Here is a 24,855-nt window from a genome sequence, read left to right as displayed (position 1 = left end):
ACTGTGCTGACAAAAATTTTACAGTGAAAAAGTTTTCAGGAAAAATGAAAGTTGAAAACTTACAGTGAAATCAGAAATTACTCTAAGTCACCCAACCTCAATCTGATAAATACATTTAAATACATCAGCAGATGTATTTAAGCCCTTATATCCAAAGTTCAGGAAATTAAGCATTTCAACATGTTTTCAAGTAGCTGTTCAATTCTCTGGCAATGAACAGGAGAGAAGGGGGAGAAGTAAGTGACAAGCACCCAGTTCCTACTGACTCTCAATGGCATTTTAACACCCATATATATGCAGGCCTTCGAAAAAAATATTTCCTCCAAGTATCATCATCCACATACATGAACTACAGCATATATACCACTTAGATACCTTTTTTTCTTTTCTAGATACTGGAAATGCTTGCCAACTCCAACTTTATCCAATACACATGCCCACTGCTAGCCTGCAGGACTTGATTCTATACCCTTTTTATTTGGTTAGAGTTGGCACACTGCACTCAGCATTGCAAATGGGCAGTTCCTACTCCTTAGTTAAATAACTTTTATCCCCTCAGCAAATGACAACTACATTTCCTAATTCATTTATTAAGGAATTAGAGTAGCAAACCTCACACAGGTACAAATAAAGATTTCTTTGGAAGTTAACTAATCAGAAGTTCAGCATTGTATAGGTATACAGTTAGGGTTGTTCTGCTATTTTTTCTATTATCAACACTTAATATCACTTGCCATTTTACAATAATACAAGCATTCAGTATCACAAATCAATTGTCTTTCATTTTCAAAGGTTTAAAAACCCAGCATGTTTTATCCGCTCCTTATTCATCTTTTCACAGTTGCTTCTGACCAGGATGAATAGTGCAAATCCCCAGAGCCATACCACAGTGGCACCGTTAATACTCCCCTTCATAAAAAGGGCCTGACTTGTATTTCTATACTTTAATTCTGACCTGTTATTCCACAAGAAGACCTTTCCTCTTAACCCATTACAAACTGGTTATTTAAAAAAGCATTTGTGAGGGATTGTCAAAACCATTTTGGAAATACAAGTACGTGTAACAGGATATATTTCAAAGGCTTTTATAATGTAGTTAATATGCCACAGTAGTAGCAATATAATGCTGGAAAAAAAATACCTTCCCTCTTCCACATAAAACCAGGAAAAACAGTGAAGATTGCTTCAAACTATGGGAACTCAAAATATCCAAGAACCACTAATAGTTGGCAATATGAAAGTGAGCTGGGAATTGCCTTTCCAGAAGGAAATTCTGAGGACAAGAGTAATAGTTCCCTCCTCATTAGGTTATCAGAAAGAGTTGGAAATGAAATAATGGAATTTCATACATGATTCCTCCTTATGACAGCGAATCGAGACTCTGGAAACTGCATCAAAAGGATTAGTATCTTCCAAAAACAGGAGTAAAAAGGGAACAGAAGGCTGCTAATATGTTTTCCACTGAAGCATACACAGTTTGGTGTTGAAGTCAAAGGGAACACTATTTTTACTTAGGAGTGATGTATGCAGAGCTGACTAGAAATCTAAGGACGGAGATAAAACTTATCTCTCATATAAGGATGGCCAAGTATAAAGGCATTAATGAGGAAAGAACAAAATGGAAAGTCCTCTTAGGGCAGACCTTGATCTCTTTCTTCCCTACAGAGTTAACTGTCACGGCATAATTGGGACCAAGATGAACGGAATGCATTACTGCGATTGTTACTCACCAGCTGACATCTGTATCAGCCTGCAAAATACTTTCAGAAATTTAACTTACTCCCTCAAATAAAAAAAAAGCAGTCTGGTAACCAATCCAGAAGAAAAGAACAGTCAGAAATAGACTATCTCAAGATCAAAAAAGTTATTAACATGTAAGAATTCAAAGTGAGACACTGGCATCCCTCAAAAAAAGCTGAAGCAGTGGAATATACCTAATGCCAAGTAATACAGGAACCTAGAAACTGACTTTCACAGTTAAAAGCCAAAGTTTTAGCTAAGTTTATGAAAACAACAGTTTTATTACATATATGTTAAAATATACTGAACTGCACAGACTCTTTTGGACATTCTACAGGTAAGCATCTCCCTACTGACCTTCTTCCAATCATTTTCAAATTACAGGGAATGTCATTCCCTGGGGATGTGTTCCAGAGAACACAATGTGGCCTGCTGAATGGCAAGGAGATATGTGAACCTGGTTAAAGCTAGCTAAGCTGGTGAAACAAATGTAGCCCACCTTCTAAGGGATAACACTGTAGAAGACCGGAAAACACTCCTACAACCTCAGTGCTGTCAACCCTTTTTCTTCAGAAGAAAAACACTGACACATTTCTATGCAACACTGTGAGTAGAAGCTGAAAAATCTAAACACAAAAGTGATGACTTCGAAAACAACATTGCTGCATCTATAAGATGCATATGAATCATTTTCAGCTACATGAGACTTTGAACAGAAAACAGGGTTTCCCCACCGATTTATAAACTAGGGAAAAGAATAATAAGTTTTATACTTACACATAGAACATGTATGCTTGTATCTCTATTTTTTTTTTTTATAATTCTACTTGCCTTCTTTCTACTGGAGGAAATAGTGATGAAATTTGAAATTTAAATAACTATTCAGTTCCCTGAATAAAGAAACAACTGTAAACAAGCTTGTGGCCACCCCTGGCTATAGAACCATGAGATTTGCAGAAAGTTTTAACAGGTCCCATCATGTAGTCTTATTGGTGATGTCTTATTCTCTCCTTGTTCTGTATCTTTGAAAGAAGAGTTAAGGGTTGTCTCTGATTTTCTCAGAAAGCACAAGTAATATTGGTTTTGTTCTACATATCGGTAGCCACTTGGAGGATAAACTTGGTCTTAAAGAAGGGGGAATCATCTGTACAGACAGAAGCACCAAACAACATCTCACATAAAACTAGCAAAACTATCATGGGCAATTTCAACAGCCTGGTTTCATAACTCTGTTCCACACATATTTATCAATTTGTTCTAGTTCACAAAATATCTTTTTATATTGTGACATTTAGTTGCATTAGGCCAATTTTGCAGAAAATTACACCAATAATACACATTAAAGACCATAAGGAACACATCCAGTAACAAGGAGAGCATCTACGTATTTGTGTTTACTTACTATCAGTGGTCTTTTTTTCAAAAATATAAATTTTAAAACTCTCTTATTTATCCTTTTGTCTTCTACAATGTCTCCTAGCAGTTCCATGATTTATCCATACACTACATGGAATTTTACATGCTTTTCACTCTACCTGACCCAATTTTGAGCTAAGAAAAGCAAGACAACCGCTACTGTTACACAAAACCAGATGCAGTCTCTCTGCTCTGCATCAGGTCACGACCAGAGAGGGAGGCACCAGTAGGTACAGACTTCAGCAAAGAGAGAACACTAGCTTTTCGCCAGCACAATTCCCTCTCCTGCTACTATTTCCAGAGCAGTTCACCACCTCCATCTACTGCCCAAAATCTGGAGAGTTGGTTACCACCCTGAGAACATGAATAGTGCTAAGCACGCTACAGAGTAGCATGAGATGAGTTTAACAGGAAGGGATACAGTTCCCCTCCTCCCCATAAAGCCACACCTGGGTAACAAAAGCAACTTCCCAGACTACAGCTTCTCATGATTCTCAGACTTTATTACTCTGTTCAAGCTTGTCCTTCTATGACTATTGAAGGCAAGTGTATTTCAACTTTACCAGACATATAAATTCAAGTTATTGTATTGCCTACCAGAAGTACAAATGAACAAACTTTACTCAATGCAAACAAGAAGCATGTTTATTATTTGGTATGCGTACATAACACACGAGGACAATTACAAGTATCTGTCAACCTCCAAACTCCTGCTGAACAGAAATAAACTTCGTTTAAACTTAAAAACATGAAAAAAGAAAACTGATGAGGGGAAAAAACCTTTAAAAACATTCTTTACAGATGTTTAAGATACCTATTGTTGACTGTAAGCTTTGGTAAATGAAAGGAGAAAGCAATGACAGCAAAAATTAAACCCCAGAAAAATCTAATACTGTTCAGTTAAGCCAAATAAAAATTATGGTTCTTTGAAGAATAAATACATGCAAATAAAATTAATAACTTGGGCAGGAATCCCACCTAAACTATTTTGTCATGTGTTACATTTGAAGTGTCTTCAATATTTTGACATATTTTGATAAATTTCAGTTATGTTTTTACTTTAATTCTTGAGAGGTTTATTTTAATAAACTTTCAGATTACATTAAAAACAGGAAGAGAGATTAAGCAGGTGCTTAATCCAAGTTGTTATATTTTTAAAAACAAAATTACATCACCTTTTAAAATAATGCTGCCTTACCAGGAAATTGCTTCTGCCCATCTTTAATGTACACATTTGAGAAAAACTTAAATTAGCTGATCTTTTGACAAGCAGCAAATAAGGACATTAAAGTCAGTTCACATTACTATGTGAAACCGAAAAGCACTGTGGTGCTGCAACTAATTTCTCAAGATAGCTCTACTTTGGGATGGCAACTTCCACACACTGCCACTATTTATCTCCTATAGCTCTCAAGAGCATATAACAATAAAATAATGATTTATGAAACCAAATGCCCTACAGTTTATTCAAAACACTCTGAAAGTTTCTTCATCCCTGCTCTTTCCGAATTTATCAGACAGAAGTGTAACAATTCCAGTGGTTTCAAAAACATTCCCAACTTCAGATTCAGTCAGTCATCATAAAAGTTTCAACATGTGGAACTAGAAGTCATAACAATCTATGATTTCACCGCACACTTCCAAAAATAATGAATACTCTTGTTAGCAAGGCCTTTTCTAAAACACCTTCAAGAGAAGAACTGTTCGAATGAAAACATTCAGTACAGTTGCTTCCCAGTATGCTTTTCATTTGATCTCAAATCTCATTCACAAAGTAAAGCCTACTAACCCAGCATTTTCCTTTGGATCAGTTTTCTTATTGCATTGTTTCATTTACAACAGAGAAATTAAAGTTTCAAAGTTAAATACCATGATTTCTAGTTGTGATTTTGACTTCAAAGCATACCTGGGATTACTGTCTCAACACATTTCAGAATGTGAAAGAATCCTGCACCAAAGCTAACCCCACACAAGTATTCTTCTGAGCAAAGAGCACTAGTTGTATGAAGCCATACCTAATGGTTTTACAATGTGTAATCAAAATAATGTCTTTCCTGTGATGAAGCTGTCACAAGACCAAAATCATTTCACTCAGTTCGCTGAAGGGGACCCACATGAAGCCCAACAGCCTTCCCTGATTTTGAGAATTTCCACAGTATCTCATCCATGCTCATGTGCCTAGAAGGATGAGCACTTCTCAATCTTAAATCAACTCAAGATGACTGAATTAAAAACATTATACAAAGTTCTTCCCTCGTATCCTGACATAAGTCTCGCAACATCTTGAAAAACAATTTTGGATTTTCATATTATAATAAAATAATTTTCAGAGAAAAGTCATTTGAAAACATATAAAATCATGTAAAACAGCTGTAGATTTACAGAAAACTTTAGATGATTCCTGAAGAATAAACATTCTCTCCTTTAAGTCATACCATTCACTTATTTATAAAATAGTTATGAAACCTTTTCCTAGTTTCCAAACTTCATGTAATCCCATGCTCACTTGTTCTTAAGTAAAGGCATATTCCAATTTTACCTTAAAATGCACTGTGATGCACCAAGGAAGGGCTGTATTTGATGCATGGAGATCAAACAGCAAACCAATTGGGTAATGCCTAAAAATTAAAAGATATTAAATTGACATAAAAGCTGAGCATTTAATCCTACATATAACAGTTAACATACCTGTATTTACATGGAAAACAAACAACATTCATTACTGCTTATTCAGTTATAGAGGCAGCTATAAATGACAGTGTCTCTGACAGAATTTAGTCCAGAATTTACACAAGCATTATTTAAACCAATGGTACCTATGCTGTGCCCACACTGCCACTTTTGTAACAGAAGAAGTGGCCTACAGCTGCTTTGTAGAGTCCTTCAATACAGTATTTTTAGTTAAAAAGCTTCATAATGGTAGGAAGAGCTGGTCTGACAGAAAAAAACATGTTTTCAGATATTTAAACAACATGGTTTTATACCACATTGACCTTTAACATCTCCTCCCCCTTCCACCTGCCTGATGTCATTGTGGAGAATAAGTAGTAAAGTAAAAAAATGAAATATCTGTAAAAGGGCTGAAAGAGGATAGATCAAAATGAACTCTACATCTTTACTTAAGAAGAATGGAAGGAGAGAAAAAGATCAGAGTTTTGTATTTCAGCGGTATTCTAGATTAGAGGATTTATACAGAGAAGCTGCTTCCTCCAAATATTCCATTCTGCCTTTTAGCTTTATCTCCTTAAGATTCATTAGAAAATACAGCCTCCAGCAATATAAGGAATACACATCACATACACAAAACTTCCACAGACACTCTGAGAAGTCTTTCTGCAATTTTCTCACAAGCAGACACAGGAAAGATTTTTATAAATTGTTTGTTTGTTTGTTTGCATTCAGCATACAAGCTCCATTCTGTTATCTTTCAAAAATGTCAACCAAAAGTGTCTTACTAGCTTTTCATTCTACAAAGAGAAAAGCATGCACTTAAATGTAAATTCAATTGCTTCATCAAATTAAGTGGAAATCATCACAGGACGCAGAGCCAAGCATGTATTAAGTTTTGAAAGTCCACAAAGCAATAAACGGAGAACATTGCTCTAAAACCACCTGGGCCAAGCCAATTTCCTGACCTGCTAAACTCTCACACAACGGTGCTTTAGCACCCTCTACGGGTGAGCTAACCCCAAAACTAAAACAAAGTCACCATAACAGCAAAATGAAAAAAAACCCAAACATTAAGAAACAGCACTACAATTCTTGAACTTGCCTGTTGCATTTCGAATTTCCTAAAGGAAAGAATAGGAGGAATAATCAAGAAAGTACTGAGAACTGTATATACACAATGCATGTCCAGATTTATCCTGGTTCACTGCTAATATTCAGGTTTTAACACAAACAATAACTTCCACTTACTTTCAATTTATACAAGAAAATGGAAGAGGAAAAAAATACAGAAGAGGAAAAAAAAAAGGATCGGTAATTGCCCTAACTCTGTATTTTCTACCCGGTTTAGAATACAAAATAAATTTCATGTACTCAAGCTTTCTTCAGTAAAACCCCTGTGCTTTTTGCACAGTCCAAAGGTAGGTTTTATTTTGAAACAGTCCAGCCCTAAATTAATTTTGTTTCACAGCAGAACACATGAGATTAGTGAAGACAACACACCATGAGAGAACTCATTCTCTAATCAGAAGAACAGCCATCCATTAATGTAAATTTCAGAATATGAGTGAAGTGATTCTGAGATATAAGACATGCCCTGCTTCAAATTCCATTTCTCATACACTGACACTTAATCTGAAGCCAACGGAAGCCTTAGGTAAAGCCTGTACGTAATGCAGGCTTTTCTTTTCTTTATTTTTTTGGTTTTTTTGTTTTGAGTCTGGAAACAATAGCTCTCCATGTAATGATACTGAAGCTATTCTTTATATTTCCTTCATAATAAAACCTGGCTTCTTAACTAGGATTGAGAATTAAGGGAGGCACAAAGAGAAACTGAAAAGTAAAGAGGACTTGTCAATTTGTACACGGAATAAAAAAAAGCCAAAAATCAAAAAAAAAACCCAAAACACTCCCTCATTCTACTCTTAAATGTGTATCTACTCTGTGGTATAAGCCAGTACTCCCTCATTAACTATCTTGCTTCCAGTGGTACTGCTGAAACGCTGTTTCTGTACTTCCACTTGAAAAACAGGCATTGCAGTTAAAGAAACACACAAATGCTCTCTAGAACCTACAATAATCAGGAGAATTAAAAAATAAAATCAAGCAAGGGAAAAAACAAACGAATTCAAACCCAAGAGATCCTTTAAAGCCTCGTCCATCCATCCGTTCCCCTCCCTCCCCGCAAAAGAAAATGAACTGCATGACAGCTAAGGGAATGTGCAGACCAGAAAGGCACCACTTGGAAAAAATATTATTGGATTGTTGAACTCAAACTGGTCTTAACTAGAATGGGAGCCCAGGACAAGACACACCATGCAGAACTTTCTCAAAGGAACTAGTGAGAAAAATATCAAAGAGAAAATGTCTAAGAGACCATAAATCTTTTTTTACAAGTTGCTAGAATAATGCGTTTTTCTGGAAAGACTTTAATCTATAAAAGTCTAACAGCACATTGACTACTAGCCATGGTCAATTTATTACTGCTTTTATCACTATACAGAGGTGGTTTCAGAGCATGACAGAAGTCCTAGAAAACACCACATTAAGTACTTAAAATCTTTTTGAAAGTGACAGGCAGACAGTAAGGAAAATTAATTACCACTTTTCTAACAACTTCTTCCTGAACCCAAGACAGAAAACGATAGCATGAGTTTGTAGGTTGTTTTCAGACTACAATAATTTACTATGGTAATTCAGTAGGATAGGCCACATGAACTGATAAGTTCAGGACAAAATTAATCCTATACTCCAGTATTGTCTGGGGTACTAATGGTATAAAGCGGCTAAAATCTGATGTTTGGTATTTCTATGAACAAACACCTCATTGAGGGAAATTTTGGCTGCATTGGAAAATAGTCTCACCTCCTCCTTTTTCTTAGATTTTTTTTTAAGCAAACACTAGAATTTTCAAACAAGATGGCAGCTGTGTCTGATCAAACGGTGCTTTGACTCTTCGTCTCCCACCGATTCCTGATTAGGAAGGGTCAAGCATCCACCCAGTTGGTACTAGAGAGAAATGTATGAGACTACCAGGGCTACAGCACAATTCACAGGAAGGGGACAAACTCTACTGAAGGTTATGTGCAAGTACTCTAATTGGATAGTAACAAACTACAGGATATCATCCCCTAGCAGATGCTGAAAAACACCATCCCTGTTACATCAGAAACCTTCACTCAGGCACTGCTCCTGAGAGAGAATGCAGCTCTCCAGGTCTGAAGCTGCCAGGAGAGCTTGGGACCTCAGGGCAAGCAGAGGAAATGTCTTTGTATAGAGGAGGTATGTGTTACTGAAGAAGTTACGTCATCAAGCTAAGAAGCTGCATGAGGCCAGAGGGCTGCACAACTCCAGGGAAGATAAAGAGAGATTGATGGCATCTTCACCGAGAACTTGCAGAGATGAGAGTCTGCAGTCACTGGAGTGGTGAAAGGAGACTTGCAAGGTGGTGGGGGGGGGAGAGGAAAAGTCTTGTAGCCTCTAGCAAGAGAAAGTAGGCTCCTCCACCTGCAGTCACTGTCTTGATGGCAGACAAGGGGCTGGAAATTCTGAGGAAGCATCAGAGTAACTGAAATAGCACATCCACACCAGGAGGAAGCAATCATAGTGGTAGGCGACTCCTCCCTACAGGGGACAAAGCCCTTCCCCATCTGCCAATCTCTCTTGCTACCTGCAGAGACTTGGCAAGGTTTGTCTTGTGCTGGGATCATTAGCCCTTTGCTGTTTAACCACATGGGCACAAACCTTTGAGCGATACATTCAAGGTTCCCTTGCAGCAAGTGCGACTATAGAGCTCTAGGGGCAAGGCGGCATCTCCAAAATTTCACCACTGAAGAAGAAAGGTTCAGAGAGGGATGAATGCTGTTTGATAACCGCAGGTCAATAACCAGTTGTGCTGCTGTGACAACAGCAACTTGACTTTTACAACCACAGGACACTCTTTGGTAATAAAGGACTGCTAGGGAGAAATGGGATCCACCCAAATGGGACAAAAGTATCTTTGCTTGGCCAGCCTAGTAAGGAGAGCTTTAGACCATAAACAACAGGGGCTTGAATAACAACCCACAGAGAAGTGGAAATTAATGGACATGGGTGAAAAGCAAGAGGTGAAAAGCGAGAGCTACAAGGGAGCTCTCAAAAGGATAATAAAGGGCAGAAGACAGTCTACCAGTCTACCACAGGTGTACATATATATACGCACACAGCTTGCGAAACAAGCAGGAGAAACTAGAGCTCCACATGAGATATGATGAGTCAGGTTGCACAACTGGAACGCTGTTGCAGATGAATGGACACAAGCTACTCAGGAAAGACAGGCAGGGCAGATGAGGGAAGAAGGCTGTCTTCCAAGCAAGAGAGCAGCTTAGATGTATGAAACAAGGGGACAGACAAAAGACTGGCTGAGATCCGTGGTTCAGGATCAGAGGACAGAACAGCACAGCAAGGGCAACATCACAGTGAGTTTGTTACAGATTACATGATCCAGCCAAGGAAATAGACTGTGTTTAAACAACTCAAGGTGGTTTTGCATCTGATTCTTGTTAATCTTGTGACATCTGCTAGAAAAGCAACATGGTGGCACAAGTAGTCAAGATTTCTTGATACAGGCATCTGATGGGACAAGAGCAGACATTCAGCTGAATCTGTTATTTATTAGCTGGACAAAATAGTTCTGGATGTGACAATCAGTGGCAGATGTGGCTGCAGCGACCATAAAATGGCAGAGACTGATAAAGGGAAGTAAGCAGAATCCTGACCTTTCACTTCACTTGCAACTTCTTCCTGGTGCCCCTGCACAGTTCAGGCTCAGCCACCTCAGATGTATCCCTGGACAAAGATTCCACAGACCCTGGAACCAGGGCACTGAACCTATACTGTAGTTATAGAAATGCAGGTGGAGAAGTCTTCCCCCTGTTGCCAGAAGTCACAAGCTTCCAGCCCTTTCATACCTTCGGAGACTGTTTTCCAACCCAATAATCACAGACTCTCCCTGTATTTCCTTCAGTGTAGTTGTAGGCTTAGGCTCCTGTAGCTGCAAGGTGTCTGAGAAGATTTGATCTGCTTCCTTTTGTAGTCTGACACTGCACAGTCTGCTGACCTCTTCCTGCAGGTTGGTAACACAGACCCTCGCCCAGCACACACTTCCTGCAGGCAAGGAGATCACCTTGGCCCCCAACAACAGCCTGAGTGGGAGGTTCCAGGCCCCCATAACTCCAGACCAGAGAGCTGCATGGTCCTCAGGAACCTGGCCTGACGATGCTGCAGACCATGAAGTTGAAACTATGTTTCAGAATTCCTCCAAAACCCTGCTGAAAAATAGAAGAGCTGCAGCTGAAAAAGATACACTATATCCCAAACAGGTGTGAAACCACACACACTGTAAGCAATACAACCTCGCAAAGTAAATCATTGAAATAAACAGTATTACTGGCAAGTTCCATTTGATTCTGAACACAGAAGTTACACTTAGAAAGACTAAGCATAAACACTTGCTATTCTTTCTCAGCAAACCACTAGCTCAATCTAGTTCTCAGTTCTGCTACTTGGGCCTTCGCTGGAACAAGCTTCATCTATTTAGGAGACTGCCATTCTCCTAAAATAATGGTTTGCAGATAGCACTTTCGCTAGAAAAGCAATTCCACTGGAATCAATGGAGCTGTTCCTAGCAGAATACACTTAGATTTTCCAAAAGATTAGGGCCCTAATTAACACATCATAATTACACTATTAATTTTCATTTCAAGGTCCAGTGAGTTTACTAACTTAAAATTAGAATTATAATTTACATTTTTACTCTGCACCTATATTCTATACATTTCTTTAAATGCTATTTCAAACATCGAGGTATTTGAAAACTTACAGAAAATATAGATCCATACTTAGTTGAAATAACAGCATCTCTTTCCTTTTTTGTTACAATTTCAATGAAAACTTGCAAAGACTCCTCCCATTATCTAAGATGACAAACACACTGGGATAAACTCAGTACCTTGCTGTTTATTTAGACAGTATCCATGACTCAAGGTCACAATGGCACCCCAAGAAACCAATCACTGTTAAGTTCCAGATAATTTAAATAGATGTCTAAAGCTGGTTTTGCCAATTAGTTTTGAAAAAGTGGGGAAAAAAGGCTAGTTTTTATGCTTTTCTATTTACACATTTTCAAGGCTTACACCAGGTCAGTCTCAGAAGCAAAAGACTAGAAGAGATCTACTGTATCATGAAATCTAAAAGGCTCCATGATGTGATGCTTGACAATCACAAGACAATCCAGGTTCCAGAAGCTAAACCAGGCATTGGTAGTTTTCTTTCCCATTGTGATATAGGAAAGAGATATGATACCACTCCAACATTCAAAATACTAAACACTTTCTGGACAGCTAATGCTATCTACAGAGAGCTAACAAGCAATGCAGCTCTCATGATGTTTTCCTTAAATCTCTTTATGGCAGAAATAAAAAGAAACGGAATCCGATGAACAGTATTTATGAAAACTAAGTAAATGGAATAATGGCAGTCCAATTCCCCGGTCTCTCAGGGAAAAAAAATAAAAAATATATACTTTTAGTATAAAATTATATAAAAAAATATACTTAACAGATAAAAAAAAGAATCAAGAGCAATTAGTTCAATAAAGTTGAACTAACTGAATTCAACAAGAGCCTGTGCATCAGTATTAGATTACTTGAGCTGTTTTACAGCACAAGCACGTATCACACCAGTGAAAAGTGAAAGTTATGCATGTTTGATTACCTTTAGGCATATATACTATTTGCATTCAGATTCCAGAAATACTACTTCCTATCTGTGTTACTAAGTATCTTTTAAGAAGGTAGAATAAGCTAAACAAAGATTTATTTGGCAATTTGACTGCAAGAAACAGTAAAGCCGAAACCCACAGGCTTTTCCTATTTCAGTAATAACTAGAACAAAAACAATAGGTGCAGCATAACATCTACCTTATGCAGTAAGTACAAGCAGAATAATCTAAAATATGTTCAACAATAAACCATCTTCTGTTTTTCTAAAACAACATGTTTTCCCTAGCTGATGCCTCCTCTTTTGCCATCTTTGAAACCAAATGGAGCGATTAGTTTAGGAAGAGTACTGACACTGCGCTGAACTTGATAACTCATTACCTGATAAACTGAGTACAGACAAAAAGTTAAATAAACTCACCATTTCAGCGGTGTACCTTCATATTCAAACCATATTTCACTAACTTCATCTTGTTTCATAACTTTCTGAAAGTGTTTCTTCACTTTGTCTGTTACCAATGTCAAGTAGCTTATCCTTGGCAAAAGCAACTGAAAAAAAAAATTACAGAAGCTTTAAGTAGACATAGAATTTTGTAAATTAATAAAAATCTGAAACAAGCATGTATTTTCATAACAAGAATTCAGTCAACATTCTTCTCTCACCCTTTAAGGTGGGACGTCTTTTGGACAATTCACTTATTAATGGTCAATGAAAAGCTATAAAGTTATGCACGCCGAGGATACTGCTGTTCTGCATCTCATACACTAATACAAAAAAAACTAGCGAAAAAATAAGTTCTTGAATCTCTCAGTGTGCTGGGAGAGAGAAGAGCAGAATTCAATTTCTGCTTTTCTGTATTCAAACACGCAAAAGAATCAAACATTTAACTTCTTTCACAGGAACAGACAGGAACATATTCTAACTTCTTATTGAATATAATAAGCAACTGTGCATCAGCTATTATTTCAAAATGGAAATACCTTTCTTTTTTAAAAAAAAAAATAAAGAAAACTGGCTGCTTAATGGTTTGGTTTCCATTTGCATTTTGGATTTACAATAGCTGACAATTTCATTGCACTGAGTTGGCCAATTCAACGTTACTCAAAACAACTCTGATTCTTCCACTAACGTTCGCCCAGCTACTAAAAATCAGAAAGAGAACTGCCTACATTTTATCAGCTGAAACAAGACACCTCCTCACAACTTTCTAGTACACTATCTTTTTTTCCTCAAGAGTAATGTTATGCGCTATCCAAAATAGAAGTTATTTTTATTTGCAGCCCCTCTCTCTTCTTTTTGTCAAGTCTCATGCCTACCAAAAGCAGCTAAGCAGACTGTGTCAACGCACCAAATGATGACTGTATAGCACATTTACTTCAGATGAATCAGTCTGCAAGCTTTAATGAACAATGCCTTTCAGTACCCCAATGAGAAAAGATTAACCTCCCTGTAAAATAACATACAGCATTGGAACAGACTAATTGTACTCATTCTGCAAACTTATTTTAATTTCCTAATTAATAAAATGGATAGGTCAAAGGAATGTATAGACGTAAACTATATTTTGCATATTTAGAGAAAGATAAAATATTAAACTAATTTCACATATCTACACTGATGGTTCTTAAGACAATATAGCCTAGGCTATTCCAGTCAAGCCCAAACATTTTTCATAATAATTCCACATTATTTCAGTGTAATCTTTACAGTCAAATTAACAGTGGTATATTCCGATAGAGACACCCATTTGGACTACTACAAAAGCCAATTTTCAACATATTGCATGCAGCACAGCCATGCAGGAACTTATAAATACATTAAAGCATTACTGATTGCAGCAGTGTTTGACGTAACCCTTTAAACTACATAACTAACTTCTTCTCCCAAATATTTTACTTCAGTTTGTAGTGTAGAAGAACAACACAGCTTCAATTTCAATCTAATTAGAGATCACAGACAATAACCAAACAGCATTTAACTGAATTGAACAGAATGTGACCAGCACTCCCAATGGGCCTCTTCGGAGCACAAAATCCAACAGTTAATCAGGTTAGCAGGAACTGTCTGTTTATCAGAGATGTGGAGCATTTGCAGCACCTACTAAAATCCTTTTTCAGTCCTACCTCTTCTACCTTGTTACAGTCTTTCCCTTCCATGGGAGATCCTTTCAGCCTTCAGCTACCCTACAACAATACTTCTAGAAACCGGGAATGAACAGCCATGAATAAGTGATGAGAGTAATTCTTGGTTTAGAACAATAATACCTAACTGAGAAAAAAACCACATGATTATATGACAAGACATACTAATCCAAGTTAAACTCATTCCACTAGGTCAGATTTGCTCAATTCCCTTCTTTTTGTCTTCTTTTGACAAATAACCTTCTATCAGTGGACTTTGTGCTAAAGGTTAAAGCAACACTAATTAAAATCAAACATATCCAACAATGCAAGTAACGAACCAACTGCAACCTGAATGTAGGACTGATAAATCACTACATGATACACTAGAAGACAGAATGCCCATCATAAATTAAATGACCCACAGTACTGCCTGAGTAAATATGCAGACAAGGTAGTAACAAAGTTGTTAATAGGCTGAGTACATTTTTAGCGTAGATTTAATAATTAATTTAAATATTGCATGACAGAAAATAACTAAGGAAAGTGCATGATAAAACACACAAGGAACTAAACAGTAGATAAGTCCAGTTTTGATCCAAGTTGTCTGCCAACTGACTCTGCCGTTCTGCCTTCTGTTCAATGGCAGACACACAGCATACTGAGTGGCAAGCATTACGTTTAACAATGAAATCTGAATGGAAAACCCCACTTTCAATTGAACTACGTGGCTCAGGAGTCCTATCTGTCCTGTCCTCTCCTCTAGAAAGGACAGATTTGTAAGAAGATTCAAGAGAAGTCTAAAACGGTCAGTAGGTGACTTAATTGCTTGTAAGCGTCAACACCGACTAAGGATTCCTGAAATGCTAACTGAGGCTGGGTGCCTTTCCCACCAGCAACCTAGTTGTATAAGTCCTCTCCCATTTGGTATAAAAACACAAAGCTGGCATCAACTCCCTCAAAGTAGTCAGAGTACATGGTATAAACCAAGTAGATGTTCACAATCCGTTGCGATAAGACTGACCATTGCAACAGTAATGAAGACAAGATACACAAATCACTCAGTACTAACAACTAAAGAAATACCATTTGAGATCACGAAAAAAGCCTAAAATACACATTCACATCCAAATTCTGAAGTCAATGTCCATATCCAATGTAATTATTTAATCCTATTACAATAAGCAGGTACTAGTTCTTGATTATTGTTGTGCCTCATTTTTAATCAACTACTTTTGTTATGATTTCTAGCCCTACCTTTGAAAGAAATTGTGAAAAACATGCCCACAATTCATATATGCTCTGCTTAATCCAAAATAGCTCTACAAAACTGAGGCAGGTGGGAGCAGAGCAAACAGGATCAGGAGTTCTCCTCATTAAATTAAGAAAACCTCCAAACACATCAATGGGTAGAATAAGTTCTAGTAGGTTAAAACATGCCACCCCCTCAATTACACAAACCACACCACCTTCCTTTTGCATATTGTGTATTAATACAGTGTTAAATCACAATAACTAGGAATGCTTTCTGTCAAGGTTAAACGAAATGCAAGGAACTCCTGATGCCCAAGTCAACACTTGCAATATATCTTTGTGTAAACGACAGATTTAGTTGGAAGGCAAAACACCGTTTCACACACAAAACAGATTACAAAACAGGAAAAAAAAATTAGATTTAACAGGAACCTGACTGGTCTGATCATCAACATATCCAGGATGAAAAAACTAAGCACCCTAACATTGAACGGCTTCATGTTGCTCATTCTTACAGACATCTTAAAAACCCCTTTTAGCACTAGGGAAGCTTAAGGAGTGGCCGAGTAAAGCCTAGTCCCTTAATATCATTCTAAGATTGTCTTCTGCTGTAGTTTTGTTCTTTACACCTAAGAAATCTCAGCTAATGGTACTCTGCTTCCCATACACATTTTATTTCTTAACTGTTGTTTGCACTAAGAGGTAGATGGTACACCATTTTAAAATAATACCCTAACAATTTTAGGACTAAGAAAAATTAGATAGTTCAGCAAAGGTAGCTGAACCTAGCTGTTCCTAATTACGCTTCCACTCCAAACACAAGCATCTGGAACACTCCAAAGAAACTTGACCTATTCATTTCCAGTGTAACTCTACAGAAACCTACCTGACTCATCTACAGGAAGAAATAGGACAGTGTTTTACTGGAACTATTTAGTCTTGATGTCACTACTCTTTCCAAAGGACAGACAAGCTTATTTTAAGTCACCTCTGCTACCTCCACGCAGTGTCATAATACGATAGGTCCACACATCACTCCTGTGTGGTGCTAGTACATCTAAGAGACAAGGGCCTCCTGTCACACCACTCACAAGAACGTGAAGCCCTTCTTATAGATTCTGATTTGCTTTTCTAACCCCTCACCCTCCAGTTCTGTCTTCCTCCCCTTTAAAGCACATTTCTCAGAGCAGCATTCTCATCCCCCCTTAACATAATGATGCCAGTATTTCCTTTCCATGCAGCCTTCCCGTTTATGGAAGGCAGTCTGGAACACAGAGGTTCTATCTATATTAAGAAGTACTGAGACGTGATAAGACAAGACAAAGCTGAACAGCTGGTGTTGAGGGCTGGGAATGTTCACTACATATACATTTTTTACTTCAAGTTAGCTCCAGTTTGACCCCACGTACTAAATACCCATCAGCAGCTGAAGCACATCATCTGCTTCAGTTTCACGTGAAAATGATTCAACTTGTGGGCTACAAGATTGCTGCATGATGCAAACCTGGGCACAGCAAGTGGAAAGGGGGAAGACTTGCTTCAAAAATGCACTCCAAATCTGAACAAAAACATTAACGCAGATGCACTCCAAAACCATGAGAACTAAACCAGGATTTAGCTTTGTTATTGTACCTTTCACTATTGTAAATCTTTGGTCTCTTTGAGAAGCAAAGCTATATTATCAACTTCAATGTGACCTGAAAAAGGAAGAAGCTAAAATTTTAGAGTTGCAATTAGTGAATGACTAGATTTTGCAGAAATAGAGAATCGAGCCATGAGAATTTTTGTGCACACTTCCAAGTAGAGTAAATAAAAGAAACCCTATCATCTTAAAACTACCACCCTGGCTTAGAAAGTTTTCCACACCATGAAGATAACATGGTTTCAGGATATCCATGCTGATGTTAAACAGATCAGGACTGCGTCTCTCTGTATTTAAACATATACCTTTTACGTAACTTTTATACAATATATAAATACATATTTAAACTTACATGTATATGTAAAAAAAAATTTTAAATCAGACTTCCAGATAGCTCAGATGCAATAGGTTAACTGCAAGAAGTAAAAATGCTTCTGTTTTACAAATGGTGAAATTAGAATAGGGGAAGATGAGCGCTGTCATTATTAAATGAAAAGCATTAATGCTTTAAGGTTTCAAAAACCCACGGAACAACTGTAAATGAGAAAGCCGATGACATAAATATGCTATTAAATACAGAAGAAAAAATAGTTCTATCCAGCAATATTTTCAAAAAGAGCAGAATAGGATGTGGCAAGATTTAAGGATTTCAGAATCACGTAAAAACTCATAGTACAAGATATTCCTCCCACATACTTGTTATGTTTCAAATTTAAGTTTCCCTAAGTCAGCTAACATTCTCTATCAACCAAATATCTATTAGATGCTGAAAGGATGAAAACTGCTGAGCATGCTATAAATAAGTGCCACATGATTACAGAAGGCTCTTCCAAGTTACAATTCAAATATATTCATTACCCTCACTTTTATCATCAAAACAATCCAGTTCAGACACTGTAGCTGTTTTTCCTATAGCTGTATCTTTCACAGCTGCTAGCATTTAAAGAAAAGAAAACTAGTAGGAAAAGTCCATAATCAGGAGTGTTGGAGCCAGTGTTCACTATGAGTTTTGTGTCACAAAAAAACCTGATATTTGTGTTTAAGACTGCACAAAGCTATGACCAAAGTTATTTCGGTTCTAAGGGAATAGAAAATTTTTCTCTCTCATCTTCTGGTCATTATCCAAGAACATACAAACTCATCATGAGTACCTGTAGAACCTGCCCCTTGTACCTAGTTACTTATTGACTTTTTCATAATTTTTTAAAGATCTTAATTTTCTGTGATAAGTTCATCTCACTGGTGAAAGAAGCTTAAAGTTTTGAAACTGCTGTAAAAAGAGATGTACCACACAGAGCGGTCATAGGGTTTACTTTCAGAAGGGACCAAGCATAAGAAGAAAAAACGCGTTGGTGTTTTTTACCACAACACATAGCAGCACAAATTATGACAATGAAGGAAACAACCATAACTATGGCATTGGAGTACCTGTGACTGCTTTTGTAATACTCACATAGTAAGGTTCAGCTTCCCTCTCAGTTATCTCGTCCTGATACAGAGTAAAGCAGGTAGGTATTCGTCCAAACCACACATCTCGAAGTACATCTTTGTCATCTGTCATTCTTCCAATGGACAGTGAAGCACATGTAGATCAGCTCGTTCCTTCTGCTAGAGCTGCAACCCTGTTGCCCCCCCAAAAAGGAAAAGGTCAGCACACCCGCAAGTAAAACTCGCCTCGCTGAAAGGTTTCCCCTCACTGCTCTCCCGCAAACCAAGACCTTAAACGCAGCAGTTTGCGTACAAAAAGCGCGAGGAATCAAGGCCTCCGAGTTGACGCTTTCCCAGCTACAAACACAGGGCGGGCGGCGACTAAATCAGCGTCTCCTAAGCCCCCACCGCGCCCCGACCCTCAAGGGCCCGTCCCCCGCCACCCCCGGGGCGCCGGCTTTACCGCGGGGCGAGGGGCTGGGGGCCTAGTGGCCAGGCCCCGAGGGGTGGGGCTGTCTGTCCGTCTGCCTGTCTCTCTATCTATCTGTCTGTCTGTCAGCCCTCCCCGCCGGCCGCCCGGGGTGATTCAGCAGCGCCGTGATCGGCCGCTAGGAGAACGGCGAGGGGCGGCGGCGCGCGCTCTCCCCGGGGAGCTCCCGCCCGCGCGGGAAGTTGGGGACGGGGGTTGGGGGGGGGGGGAAGGAGGGGGGCGGGGCACGCGTTACCTCCGCCGCGCCACCAGCGCGCGCCAGGCAGGAACTGAGCCGAGGCCACGCCTCTCGCTGAGGCCACGCCCCCATCCAGCACGGACCACGCCCCCTTCACCGAGGCCCCGCCCCCAGCACAGGCCACGCCGGCCTCGCCACGCCCCCTCCTCCCGCCGGAAACCGGAAGCGGAGCGAGAGGCGGGGTCTCAACCTCGGAGCGGGTGGCGGGGCTGAGGGCGGTGAGGAGGCTGCGGCAGCAGGGTGGGTGTTTGCGGGTTTAAATGCTCTTCTGAGGATCTTTAGCACAGTGTAACCGCTTAGGCTTTCTGTTATCTCTTGCCCCATTGTTCCCCTAGGGCCACGAAGACGATCGGAGGGCTGAAGCATCTCTGCCATGGGGACAGGCTGAGGGAGTTGGGGTTGTTCATAGAATCGTAGAATCACCAGGCTGGAAAAGACCTCTTGTCTTACGAGGAGCGGCTGAGAGAGCTGGGGTTGTTTAGCCTGGAGAAGAGGAGGCTGAGGGGAGACCTCATTGCTCTCTGCAGCTACCTGAAAAGAGGTTGTGGAGAGGAGGGTGCTGGCCTCTTCTCCCAAGTGACAGGGGACGGGACAAGAGGGAATGGCCTCAAGCTCCGCCAGGGGAGGTTTAGGCTGGACATTAGGAAAAAATTCTTCACAGAAAGGGTGATTGGGCACTGGCAGAGGCTACCCAGGGAGGTGGCTGAGTCACCTTCCCTGGAGGTGTTTAAAGCACGGGTGGACGAGGTGCTAAGGGGAATGGTTTAGTGTTTGATAGGAATGGTTGGACTGGATGATCCGGTGGGTCTCTTCCAACCTGATTATTCTATGATTCTATGATCACAGAGTCCAGCCATTCCTATCTGCCACTAAGCCGTGTCCCTGAGCACCTTGTCTACCCATCTTTTAAACACCTCCAGGGATGGTGACTCAGCCACCTCCCTGGGCAGCCTCTGCCAGTGCCCAGTGACCCTTCCTATGAAAATTTTTTCCTGATATCCAGTCTGAACCTTCCGTGGTGCAGCTTGAGGCCGTTGCAGGCCATTCTCATGGTAGGGGATTGGAACTGGATGATCTTTAAGGTGTCTTCCAGCCCAAGGCATTCTGATTCTATGATTCCCTTTTCCTTTTTTTATTTAGTAGATTTTATACGGCATGCTGTTATGCCACGATCACAGGAGGGTGAGGAGTAGCTGCTGCCACCAGAAACATCTTTCATTCATCACAGCATCACTCTGGACCAGTTTTTATTGGCCCAGAGGGTGCAAGTTCACAGTGAATGCCATCTCTGCATTTTAAACAACATCTATGGCAGTTCTGTTGCTCTGCAAATCCCCATCTCTATGTCTTGCAACTGACAGTTGTATTGAATGATCTTGGACGTTTTTCCCAGCCTCAATGATTTTATGATTTTACAGGAAGTACAGCACTTTTGAAGTGCAACAGTGTTATAATTTCAAGGAAAAGATGTATCAGACATTCCTTCCTAGCATGTGTCACACGCTAGCAGTTGTCAAAGTTGGTTCTTCTGTGGCATGACCTACAACTGTAGCAAATTTATCACAACCAATATTTTCGCAGTTAACATTTGAAATAAAACTGGTAAAATGTGGGTTTGCCTGATGTGGATGGCACACTGCAATTTCAGTAGTGCCATGTTCTTGCTATGCTGGCGTGTGGCCACCAGATGTCACGTAGTGGCTGCTGCTGCTGAAGGTGTCTTAAGGAATTCAAGAACTATCTACAGTTATCGCTGACTTTTTGCGGATTTTGCCCAAAGCCGGGCATTTTAATGAATTTTTATGTTGCTGATTCAACCGTATGATTTGGGGAATTTTACCTTTTTTTTTAGCCATCTGAAAAGCGTGTTTTATTTTTGTCCAGTCATGATAACCTGTTTGATGAAACATAATGTTCCAAACACGATCCCTATTATAAATTACTAGAAAAAAACCCAAACTTTTTTTGTTAATGCTCTATATGCAAAAAGTTTAGCAGTGGCAATTCTGTAATTTGGAATGTACACGGTGAAACTTACCCTGTCTTCTCTCCAAGTTTTTTTCTGACACATGACTAAAAAAGAAAACACAAGTAAACTGGTATATACCTGGAGCAAACTTCATATTTGGTATGGTCTGCCCTAAAGCACAGGGGAAGATGGCACATAGCACATGCTATATTGCAGGGGCTTTAGGCTGTCAAGTGACCAGTTCCCTCATCCTCCTAAATACAGTCAACTTACAATTGCCTTGGGTGAACATTCTGGACAGCACCTCTAAAGGTCATGCTTCCACCAAGGTGATGGAAGGGGAGGGGTTCCTGAAGAAGTATTTCTCTGCACTCACAACAGTTTAAGTAGTAAGGACAATGTGGAAATGACTGCCTTGTGGACCTGGAATGGCAGAAACTTCTGGATGCGGAAGGCCACTTCCATGGAGACCTGTGCAGAACTGATTCCACAATTACAAAGGCATCCATCCCACAAGTACTGGCCATTGCTTCTCTCTGGATTTCTGCAAGGCACCTCATTAATGCTGTTACAGATCTGTTGAAACTGGTCTGATGAAGATGCATTGACTGGTGGAGCTGCTGTGAGGTGCCAGCACCACTACAAAAAGTAATTTGCTCTGGTTACAATATATGCAAACTTTCAGAAAGCTTTGCACATCTGTATTTCCATACAGGAAATCAAGGAGAACCACAGGTTTATTCTTTGTCCTTTCCACCTATGAGTCCTCAAACTACTTTTGTCAGAAAGGGTGGTTTTGGTAGTGCTGAGGGTTTGACTGATCATTCTAAAAGCATCACAACAGGTAATGGTACATTGGCACAACTGCTCCCACTCATTTTTTCCCCATGAGCAGGAAGAAGCCTGCAAGCACTGCTATTAGCAATAATACTAATAGTATGCATATGCTCAGTATTCTGTCAATTACTAATGACAGCTACCAAACAGATTAAACATTTACTTTTGCATTATTCTCTCATGAATAATGTAAGCAACATAGGCACTGACTTGAGTCAGCATAGAGATTCCTCTCCATAGGCTGAAGAGTAAATACTACTGAGTGCTCAAGTCTTTTGCTTGATCTGGATACAGGATGCTGAGATGAGAATAAACACAGTAATTTACAAAACAAGATAACTTGCTATGTAGAGTATCTTCCTATTTAAACATCCTAGCAAACCGCTGATATAGTTACCAGGCACAGATGCTGTAAGATACATTGTAAAATCTGGGCATTATTATATTATATGCAAATTATAAAGTCAATAGTTCTACAGGTAAATGGGCCCCTGCTACTGAGATGAACTTGGTTGTAGGTAAGCATATGAAAAGTAGTGTAACTACTGAACTAATAGAGCAAACCTGAAATGAATGCCAACTTTGATATTAATATGACTATAAATAATGAATACAAACATTAAAAAGAATTGCTAGGATGAAAAGTCAAAACGATTACAATAAAGAAGTACCTTCTTTGTCATATTGGTTTCCACATTGCTATCTTATGCTTTAAGTTGCATCATCACTCAGCAGAATGGGTCCTAAGCTGGAAGAGGAAAAGCTCATTAAACATATTTCCAGTTCTAAAGATCCTCAAGCAGTACTCCCCCATTTTAAACTTCATCATCAGACAATACACAGTGAGTCATTGCCTAATGGAACTCGAATCAAAACACCTGTTAGTGAGTACGTATGGAATGTGAGGATGCTTGTAAAGAAAAAGATTATAATTAAAGATGCATTAATTCTAGCAGAAAGAAGATAAATGGAACAGATTATTTACATATTTGTGGGCAGTTATGTTTTTGTGTAATGGTAGTGGGGATGAAGATTTGTAAACAGAATCAGTGTATAATTTAGATGGGAAGGGACCTTTGGAGTCCTTTCCTGACCTCTAGGCCAACACCCCTTCTCAAAGCAGGAGTAGATGCGGAATTATTATAGATCACGTTGGTGAAGGCAAGTTACACCAATGTTTCATTGCTGAAAAGTTACCTGAAATAAAATGTGAAATGGTATTTCCCTGTATAATTTGCTATAGCTGGGATAACTGATATCTGTTGCTTTGATTATGTGAAACAAATTTATTGCTGCTTCCATAGAACTGGTATTTTACGGCACCTACGTAAACACAAAATAAGGATTATTCATTCGGCTAACAAAGAACCCTGGCAGGTGGACAAAAAAAATCCTTTTATTCAGGCCTGGTTCCTCTTTGTGTAAAATCCTGACTCCATTAAATCAATGGCAGGACACACACACATATGTGAAACTTAACTTATTCCAGTGTTGCTTTACAAGGAACTGATTAGCATAACCATTAGTATTTTCCCTTAATTTCCCTAACAGTTTTCAATAGAAAGCAAAACATATTTTGTTTTAATTTCTTAGCTATTGTCTTTTGAGTGTGTAAACAAAACAGATTGTGAGAATCATTATACATGCCTTTTAACATGCAGCAGTGAGTAAGAGTCAAATGAAACTCATAATGCTGCTATTTATATGTAGCTAAATAGTTCATTGCTACCTACTCACAGTAAGAATTAATTTGATTAATTACATGAGAAGCTGATTCATTCATCCCAGACCTGTCTGGAAATATTACAAGACACAAGTACCACATCTGATGGTGCATGTTTTCCAGATACAATTTTAATTTATATGCTTGTGGAAGAAAAAAATTACTTTTGAAAAATCACCATTTTGAAAGATTTTGCAATATGTATGCATGGAGATTCCATATGAACGTAAATCAGACCACAAGCTTTCTTCTTTTTTAATGCATTAAAAATGCCAACAGCCATTTACTCCTTTAGTGAAATTCTTATCCCTGTGCATGTTAACTAAGTAATACTTTCTCTGTCAAGTATTGCCACTTATCAAAGAGGAGTGTCTTGTATTCAAAAGGCAGTAGGATGATGATTCTCAGTGATTGCAATTTTTTTCTGTTGGGAATCCTGAAACAAAGAAAGGTTAATGGCTTTGTCGGCACTATCCGTATGTGACAGGATTAGCTTTATGTATGTTTGATACATAAATTTAGCCATTTATGATGGAGGTTCACCACTGTCTTAGTGCTGAATCATAGCATGG

At 39.0% G+C, this 24,855-nt stretch overlaps 1 protein-coding gene across 2 annotated transcripts in view; it reads right to left on the bottom strand.

Annotated features, from left to right (window-relative positions):
• Nucleotides 1–19,824, bottom strand: part of LOC138717583 (autophagy protein 5) — a 79,423-nt gene extending 59,599 nt beyond the window's left edge. Inside the window, exons 1-4 of one of the 2 annotated variants that reach the window (XM_069851103.1) lie at nt 19,752–19,824; nt 19,052–19,212; nt 13,003–13,130; nt 5,696–5,774 (exon numbers count right to left, since the gene is read on the bottom strand). In XM_069851103.1, the coding sequence (XP_069707204.1) occupies nt 5,696–5,774; nt 13,003–13,130; nt 19,052–19,159 (315 nt within the window). In that variant the 5' untranslated portion in view covers nt 19,160–19,212; nt 19,752–19,824. Of the gene's footprint in view, nt 1–5,695; nt 5,775–13,002; nt 13,131–19,051; nt 19,221–19,489; nt 19,600–19,751 lie in introns of those variants that run through there. The other variant, XM_069851104.1, reaches the window with a different exon arrangement.
• Between the last annotated feature and the right edge of the window lie 5,031 nt (nt 19,825–24,855).

This window comes from Phaenicophaeus curvirostris, chromosome 2 (genome assembly GCF_032191515.1).
Source record: "Phaenicophaeus curvirostris isolate KB17595 chromosome 2, BPBGC_Pcur_1.0, whole genome shotgun sequence".
Lineage (NCBI taxonomy): Eukaryota > Metazoa > Chordata > Aves > Cuculiformes > Cuculidae > Phaenicophaeus > Phaenicophaeus curvirostris.
Note: the sequence above shows the minus strand (reverse complement) of the source record. Positions and strands in the feature narration are given on the sequence as shown.